Here is an 8,617-nt window from a genome sequence, read left to right as displayed (position 1 = left end):
CAGAGACACTAGTCGCCGATTGGTTGGTCGGTTGCGGGGGGGGGGGGGGGGGTCAGCAGGCGTAATTACAGAAGCGAGAGCGGCTGGTTAAGTTTTGGTTTCCTGAGGTTTTGTTTCTTAATTAGAAATACTTAAGGCGGGGCCATGGTCGCAAAAAGAAATAGTGCAAACAGGAGGACTGATACAACCCTAGCAGTGCTGCGGCCTCCACCAGCCCAACGGCAGGGCGTCGGGAGGCTGTGCGCCCAACTTCAGGCGGCGCTCCCAAATGTGGCAAGCCCAGCGCCGCGCCCTGGAATGGTCCTTTTTTCGGCCCTCCCCCTCCGGAAAGAACAGAAAAGAAATTCCAGGAAAAGCACAAATTGAATGCAGGGCGTCAACTCAGTCCTATTCTCACCAAACTAGAACATAGCCCCCTCATTCCCCCCTTTCTCATGAACCAGAGGAGCCAATCTTGGGTCCTCAAGGCTCCGTTTCTTCAATTTCTGAGGCCTCGCAGGGCTGATATTGTGTTCTTAATATCATTAGCTGGACTGTATTTATTCTTTCGCGAACAAAATTCATGACTTTACTGAGTATACAGGGGCCTATAGTGAGGAGGAGAAGGAGGCATAGTAGAGGGCCCAGGATGGGGAGGAGGAAGGGGAGCATCCCATGAAATCCTGACCAAAGGGGATTATCCGCTAATTCTTGCCGGCGGCGAGCTAGGTCTTCCTGGAGCTGGTGGATCTTATTTCTTACAATGCCTGATTTATTTGCATAGAAACAACATTTTTCTTTTAGGGCGAGGCATATCCCACCCTGTTCAGCTGTCAGTAAGTCTAAGCCCCTCCTATTCTGTAGGACCACCTCGGCCAGCGAATCTAATTGGTCCTGTAAGTCCTGAATGGTCCCAGAGAGAGTTTCTACATCTTCTATTAATTGCCTAGACAGCTGACTATAGGAGTGAAGGGAGACCCCAAGACCTGCACTCCCTGTGGCCACAGCTCCTGTAATTCCTAATCCTACCAGGAGGGGTAGGACTGTAATGGCTCGTTTGGTTCTGCCTGCCCAGAGGTCAAAGCTGGGAATGGGCAACGGGGTGTCTCCCGAGATCAGGTCTACATTGGGGAGAAGGGTGGCCAGGGTGCAGACCCCTGTCCAATTCGGGGGTAAATAGGTGTATGCTAGGTTACTTCCACAGACAAAGACAGTGGTATTAGGACTACAGAGGGAGGAGTTCACGGGGATATATTGACTACATCCAGTGGATGAAAGGATTCCCAAGTCAATACTGGCGTTAGAGAGGGAATCGTTCTTGACAAAGCATGAGGTATTAAAGGTGGTTGAAAATTTTGAAAATTGTATGGGGAACGGCTCGGGGAGTGAAGTAGGGTTACATCGTTCGCTGATATTTAAATTGGCGAAGGTGGGGATGGCTATAGGGCGGGGCGGTCCTTGAGGAAGGCAGAGCCAGCAATCCTGTGCTAAGTTGGGGTTGGTGGTATTCAAAAGCGCAAAAGTAGCTTCTAGTATGGACATGGTCTGGGAGTCCAATTCAGAGGGATCGACCTTAGGGAGAATTAGGGGGTGGTAGCTGAGCTGTGGGTACAGATGCCGATAGGCCTCTTCTATTTGTCTTCGGGTTTCTATCTGGCGCACTGCGTCCTGGGGCCCCCCACCGTCTGACATATGTGTGGGGGCCCTGGTATTCCAGCATACCGGGGTCCCGGGGGTGCCAGTGCATCCAGCCTGAAGGTATTTATTATCATCACTAATGGTGGGGCTTTTATTATTCTGTAGTATGGCTGTGAAATAAGTCTTGTTATTGGCCCCTATACATTGCTGGTAAGAGGAATAGCACATGCTATGCATTGATTCCTGGAAGGTAGAACAGGGGCAAGTAGCTCGAGGGGGAAGTGGCTTAGGCTTATGGTAGCATTGCCAGTTTTGAGAGGCCCCGGTAACCCTATATTCCTGAACAAGATACGCAGTTATGCCCCCGCAGTCCTGCATATGAGTATACCCTCGGGGAACAACAGGAGTCTCCATAGTACCTCCCCTGCACTCGCACGGTGCACCATATAGTAGTTGTATTAAAGTATTCTTATTGGGGGGAGGGCCGAATCCTCCCCTCGTGGCCCGAGGGTTGAGGGTTAGGACTATCATTAGGGCTATCAGCAGTACCTTGGTCATCATGGGGGAGGGTACGGCGCAAAGTCAGTTTGAGGGGATTGTTCTTACTCCGGTCAACAGTCCAGGTGACGTCAGCTTTAGTGGACTTGATGAGGTCAGAAAATGGGTCCACCGGCTTGACGTGCGTGTGATGGATCCAGGCAGCTATGCTGTCCACCTTAATGGCTGTCGGCGTTGTCAGGATGATCTGGTAAGGTCCTTTCCACCTGGGTTCTAGGGTCTCTTGTCGATGGCGTTTGACAAGGACCCAGTCACCTGGCCGGAGCTGGTGTGGAGTAGGTGGGGGTGCTGTTGCATATAGCTCTTTTAGTTTGGGCCAGATTGTCTCGTGTATCCGCTGTAAGGCTTGGAGGGAAGACAGGAGATTATTTTCTGGGTCCAATTGGATAAGGTTAGTCTTTAGATTAGGGATGATAGGAGGAGGCCTACCATGCATTATTTCATAGGGAGTAAATCCTAGCTTATAGGGGGAATTTCGCACCCTAAACAGAGCGTAGGGGAGTAGGACTACCCAGTTAGCGCCAGTCTCCATGGTCAATTTAGTCAAGGTCTCTTTTAGAGTTCTATTCATCCTTTCTACCTGTCCTGAACTCTGGGGGCGGTATGCACAATGTAATTTCCAATTAGCCCCAAGTATGGAAGCCAGATCCTGACTTACCTTAGAAACGAAGGCTGGCCCGTTGTCAGACCCTATCATAACTGGAAAGCCATACCTGGGCAGGATCTCTTCTAGTAGCTTCTTAGCTACTATTCGTGCAGTCTCATTCTTGGTTGGGAATGCCTCAGTCCAACCTGAAAAGGTATCTATAAACACCAGTAAATATTTATACCCATATTTGCCAGGCTTTACCTCCGTGAAGTCCACTTCCCAGTAGGCTCCAGGCTGGTTTCCTCTCTCCCGGATGCCAGTGGTTGGCGGGTGGGTGCTGGCATTATGGAGTTGGCAGACTGCACAGTCAGCAACCAGTCGTTCAGTCTTCTCGGAGACATTTTTAATTTTAAGTCCAGTCTGCCTGATGAGATCCTGTAGCCGTCGGGCGCCCAAGTGGGTGCTACGGTGGATCCGTTCAAGGACCAGGGTTCCTAGTCTCTCAGGAAGGAGGATATTGTTTTTAGCGTCCCGCCACCATCCGTCTCTAACCTGGGTTAGAGGAAGCTTGCTCATCCATCTGATGTCATCCTCCGAGTAGTCGGGTTGGGGCGGTAGTTCCCGGGGGCCTGGATCCGGCAGTTGCAGGGGAAGTAATGGTATTGGAGTGTGTGCCGCCTTTCGAGCCGTCTGGTCTGCCAAATTGTTGCCTCGGGTGACTGGATTCGTGGGTTTTTGATGCCCCGGGCAGTGTACAATGGCTAGCTTTTTGGGTTCCCATATGGCCGCTAGCAAGGCCAGGATTTCCTCTTTGTTCTTGATGTCTTTGCCCTCTGCTGTGAGTAGTCCCCGCTCTCGGTATATTGCCCCATGTATATGTGCGGTAGCGAAAGCATACCGGCTGTCTGTGTATATGGTAGCTTTTTGGCCTTTGCTCATCTTGAGAGCTTGGGTCAGGGCAATTAATTCAGCTTTTTGGGCTGAGGTCCCTGGGGGGAGAGTCTCTGCCCATATCACCTCAGTTTCTGATGTTACTGCTGCCCCCGCATACCTCTGACCTTGCTGGACAAAGCTGCTGCCGTCAGTGAACCATGTGACTTGTGCATCCGGTAGGGGCTGGTCACGTAGGTCTTCCCGAACCCCATGGATCTGGGCCAGTACCTCTGCACAGTCATGGAGTGGGGAGTCCAAATCTGGGTCAGGTAATAGGGAGGCAGGGTTTAATGCCCGCGGCGGAGTGTAGCTGATTCTGAGGGGATTTAACAGTAGACCCTGGTAGTGGACCAATCGAGCATTGCTCATCCATCGGTCGGGAGGCTGTTTGAGAACCCCGTCGATGGCGTGGGGGGTGGTGACATGTAACTCCTGCCCCATAGTTAGTTTGTCAGCATCCTTTACCATTAGGGCCGTGGCGGCGATCATCCGGAGGCAAGGAGGCCAGCCGGCAGCCACTGGGTCCAATTTTTTTGATAGGTAAGCAACAGGCCGGGGCCAAGGACCGAGGGGCTGGGTCAACACGGCCTTAGCTATGCCTTTGCTTTCATCTACAAAGAGGTGGAAGGGCTTGGAGACATCAGGGAGACCCAGGGCGGGTGCGGACAGCAAGGCAGTTTTGATCTGCTGAAATGACTGCTCAGCCTCTTCTGTCCATTCAAAGGGCGTCTGCTCTTTGGTGGCTAGGTATAGCGGTTTGGCCATTTCAGCAAATTTGGGTATCCATAAACGGCAGAACCCAGCCGACCCCAAAAATTCCCTCACCTGTCGAGGCGTGGTGGGTCTGGGGATGCGGAGGACGGTTTCCTTCCGTGCATCTGTGAGCCATCGTTGCCCCCCTTTCAATAGGTATCCCAGGTAAGTTACCTCAGGCCTGCAGATCTGTGCTTTCTTGGCAGAGGCTCGGTATCCCAGGGTGCCGAGAGTCCGTAGGAGGTTTCTGGTTCCCTGCAGGCAGGCTTCAGCGGTCTCAGCAGCTATTAAGAGATCATCAACATACTGCAGAAGGGTTACATTGGGGTTTTGTCTCCGGTACTCACTGAGATCCTCGTGTAGGGCCTCATCAAACAAGGTAGGCGAGTTTTTGAATCCTTGGGGAAGTCTGGTCCAGGTGAGTTGTCCGTTTATACCTCTCTCGGGGTCTGACCATTCGAAGGCAAAGAGTTCTTGACTTTTGGGCGCCAAGGGTAAACTAAAAAAGGCATCTTTGAGGTCCAGCACAGTATACCATTGTTTTTCTGGACAAAGGGCGCTCAAAAGAGTATATGGATTGGGCACAGTAGGATGGATGTCTATGACCCGTCTGTTAACTTCCCTCAGGTCCTGCACTGGGCGGTAGTCTTTACTGTTAGGTTTGCGGACTGGCAGCAGGGGTGTATTCCAGGCCGACTGGCAGGGACGCAGTATCCCCAGGTCAAGAAGCCGGCGAATATGAGGAGTGATACCAGTCTTGGCCTCTAGGGGCATGGGATACTGTCGGACACGTGCAGGATCTGCCCCCGGTTTGATCTCTATGAATAGGGCTGGGCGGTGTTTGGCTAGTCCCATCCCCCCTGTTTCTGCCCATGCTTCGGGGAACTGCTGAAGCCATAACTCTATATCTTGATTTTGGGAGGGTGGTTCCTGGTGAAGTCGGTACTCATCTTCCAAGTTCAGGGTGAGCACAGATATGGGTTGGTCGTGAGGGTCTGTTACGATTGGCCCCTCTGGCCGAAAATGAATTTGTGCTCCCATTTTAGTGAGTAAGTCTCTCCCCAGTAAGGGGCAAGGGCTATCGGGAATGACCAGAAAGGTATGGGTTACCCTTCCCGTGCCCAAGTCCACAGTTCTCTGAGTGGTCCAAAGGTAACGTTTGACTCCCGTAGCTCCCTGGACCCAGGAGGATTTGTTAGAAATTTTCCCGTGGGGCTTAACCAAGACCGAATGCTGTGCCCCTGTATCCACCAGGAATTGGACTGGTTTCCCCTCCACTCGTAGGGTTACCCTGGGTTCGGGGAGGGGGTCCGAACCCCGTCCCCCCTACTTTGTATCATGTGTAAACAGGACTGGGGTGGCGTTCGGTTGCCATTGCCCCTGGTTGGGGCGCGGCTGCCTTTTCTTGGGGCATTCCCGAGCCCAGTGGCCCTTTTCCTTGCAATAGGCACATTGATCTCTATCCAATGGTCGCCTGGAAGGTCGAGTGGCTGGGGGGCCCTCTTGGTCTTTCTGAACAATGGCGGCCAAGACTTTAGTCATTTTCTCAGTGGCTTTAAGTTGTTTATCCTCTGGGGCGTCCCGGTTATTAAAGACGCGCTGGGCGATACGGAGTAAGTCCTGTATCTGTTTGCCCTCCAGATCTTCTAACTTCTGGAGTTTCTTTTTAATATCAGGGGCTGCCTGGTTAACAAAGGACATTACAATGGCGGCCTGATTTTCGGGGGCCTCTGGATCCATAGGGGTATACTGCCTAAAGGCTTCCATTAATCTTTCTAAATAAGAGGAGGGAGTTTCTGTTTTACCTTGTACGATTGAACATACCTTGGCCAAATTAGTGGGCTTGCGCGCGGCAGCCCGGAGACCCGCCATTAGAGTCTGGCGATAAATGAGCAGTCGTCCCCTACCTTCTCCGGTGTTATAGTCCCAATCATCCTGCGGGGGGCGAGTTAAGGGAAAGGCTGCATTGATGAGGTCAGGGTTAGCGGTGGGTTGACCATCATCTCCAGGAACCAGTTTTCTCGCCTCCAGCTGGATTCGCTCCCGTTCTTCGGTAGTGAATAGGATCCGGAGGAGCTGTTGGCAGTCATCCCAGGTGGGCCGATGAGTGAACATAACGCTATCTAGAAGAGCTATCAAGTCTTTAGGATTATCAGAAAAACGGGCATTCTGGGTTTTCCAATTATATAGGTCACTGGTAGAGAATGGCCAATACTGGAGTCGGGGGTTCCCTGTCTCATCGGGAGGGCCTATTTCTCGCAGGGGTAGGGCTATGGTAGAATCAGGATGGCGGAACCCTGGGTCGCGCTGAGTGCGTCCGCGAGTGCGCCCAGCCGGCCCCTGGGAATTATTTTCATTGGGCAGGGGGACCGGTAGTGCCTCTGCCTCTCGGTCCTCCGGTTCTGGCCTGGGTGGCCCTCCGGGAGGGGCTGCAGGAGGTTCTACCAAGGGGAGAGGAGCAGAGCCAGGAGCAGGAAGGGGGACTGGTTGTGGGGCCACAGGAGGAGATTGATATGGGGGGGGGTCTAGGAGAAGGAGGTCTTGGCTGTCAGAGAGTATGGGTGCAGTTCGGGTCTGAGGCTTGGGAGGTTTAGTTGGTCGGGCCGCAAGGATCTTATATGACCCTGATGACAAAAAGGGGGTCATCCAGGGAGGAGGGTTTTCTACCAGGTCCTGCCATACCAGGATGTAGGGGATCTGGTCCGGATGGCCTTCTTTTCCTGGCAAGAAAACTCTAGATTTAACTTTTAGGATTGTAGGAAGACAAAAGGTACCCTCGGTGGGCCAGCCAACCCCGAAAGTTGGCCATTCAGAGCGGCAGAAGGTAATTAGTTTTCTTCTCCAGATATCCAGACTGAAGTTGTGTCCTCGGGACTTTACATCCCCGAAATTAGCGAGAAGGAGGGAGAGGGGGGTACTCTGTGCTTGGCCCATGTCTAGGTCCTGTAAGAGATTGATTAGAAAAGGTTACTCTGAAAACAAAAGTGATTAAGAGCAGTCCCAATAGCGGAGTCTGTAAAAGGAGGAAGGGGAGGTTATCGCGTGCGCGCTTCAGATGGGCTGCCAGCCCCAGATGGGTCGTGGTGGACGTCTCCAACCACACCCGACTAGGTGTCCTATAGCGCGTCCGCCAGGACTGTCCTAGTCCCCAAAACAGAAGGTACCCTGAGCCGGCTTACTTACCGATCGGTTGTCAGCGATGACCCGTTGACCTGATGTCTGGTGGGCTTGGGGGCATCCCGGACGAGCCCCCAAATGAAATGCCCAAGGTCGCGAGGCCCCTCCACAAGACCACCAGAGTCGAGAGTCAAAGCCAAACGGCAAGGGTCATTTATTGCAGGTTCGAACCTGGACCTCCGCGCACTCCTTGCCCGTGACGCTAAGAGGCCCCGGCGGAGTTTAGTACAGCTCTTTTATAGACCGGCACAAATATAGTCGCCGATTGGTTGACTTTTAAACAAAGACACTAGTCGCCGATTGGTTGACTTTTAAACAGAGACACTAGTCGCCGATTGGTTGGACGGTTGCGGGGGGGAGGGGGGTCAGCAGGCGTAATTACAGAAGCGAGAGCGGCTGGTTAAGTTTTGGTTTCCTGAGGTTTTGTTTCTTAATTAGAAATACTTAAGGCGGGGCCATGGTCGCAAAAAGAAATAGTGCAAACAGGAGGACTGATACAACCCTAGCAGTGCTGCGGCCTCCACCAGCCCAACGGCAGGGCGTCGGGAGGCTGTGCGCCCAACTTCAGGCGGCGCTCCCAAATGTGGCAAGCCCAGCGCCGCGCCCTGGAATGGTCCTTTTTTCGGCCCTCCCCCTCCGGAAAGAACAGAAAAGAAATTCCAGGAAAAGCACAAATTGAATGCAGGGCGTCAACTCAGTCCTATTCTCACCAAACTAGAACATAGCCCCCTCACTTCCTGTGGCTCAAACGTAACAGAGGAGTTGGAAGGCATACAGTGCCCTTTGACAGTTGTTACGACGAACGTGAGTGCACAGTGTCTCGTGAAATAAATCCCTAGCACTGTTGAAGCATCCCGTTAACGCATGCTTCTTCGCTCCTATGGCACTCCGAGGTGTTACTGACGGGGGAAGTCTGGACTTTTACCTGAGGCCGGGGGGGCTCACAATTCTTTTGTCGGCGAGCTCCAGAGTGCTCTTGCTGAAGCTCCC

General features: G+C 52.7%; 1 protein-coding gene across 1 annotated transcript; it reads right to left on the bottom strand.

Annotated features, from left to right (window-relative positions):
• Positions 1-462: 462 nt before the first annotated feature.
• On the bottom strand, positions 463-1,671 carry LOC132419273 (syncytin-1-like). Its single transcript, XM_060003258.2, has one exon. It carries the CDS (start codon positions 1,669-1,671, stop codon positions 463-465), a length of 1,209 nt encoding a protein of 402 aa, XP_059859241.2.
• Positions 1,672-8,617: the final 6,946 nt, after the last annotated feature.

This window comes from Delphinus delphis, unplaced genomic scaffold, assembly GCF_949987515.2.
Source record: "Delphinus delphis unplaced genomic scaffold, mDelDel1.2 scaffold_78, whole genome shotgun sequence".
Classification (NCBI taxonomy): domain Eukaryota; kingdom Metazoa; phylum Chordata; class Mammalia; order Artiodactyla; family Delphinidae; genus Delphinus; species Delphinus delphis.
This window is presented reverse-complemented; position numbering and strand designations above follow the sequence as displayed.

What these genes read in the sequence shown, in the direction of transcription:
- LOC132419273 (XM_060003258.2), bottom strand. Translation starts at nt 1,671, where the DNA reads ATGTCAGACGGTGGGGGGCCCCAGGACGCAGTGCGCCAGATAGAAACC.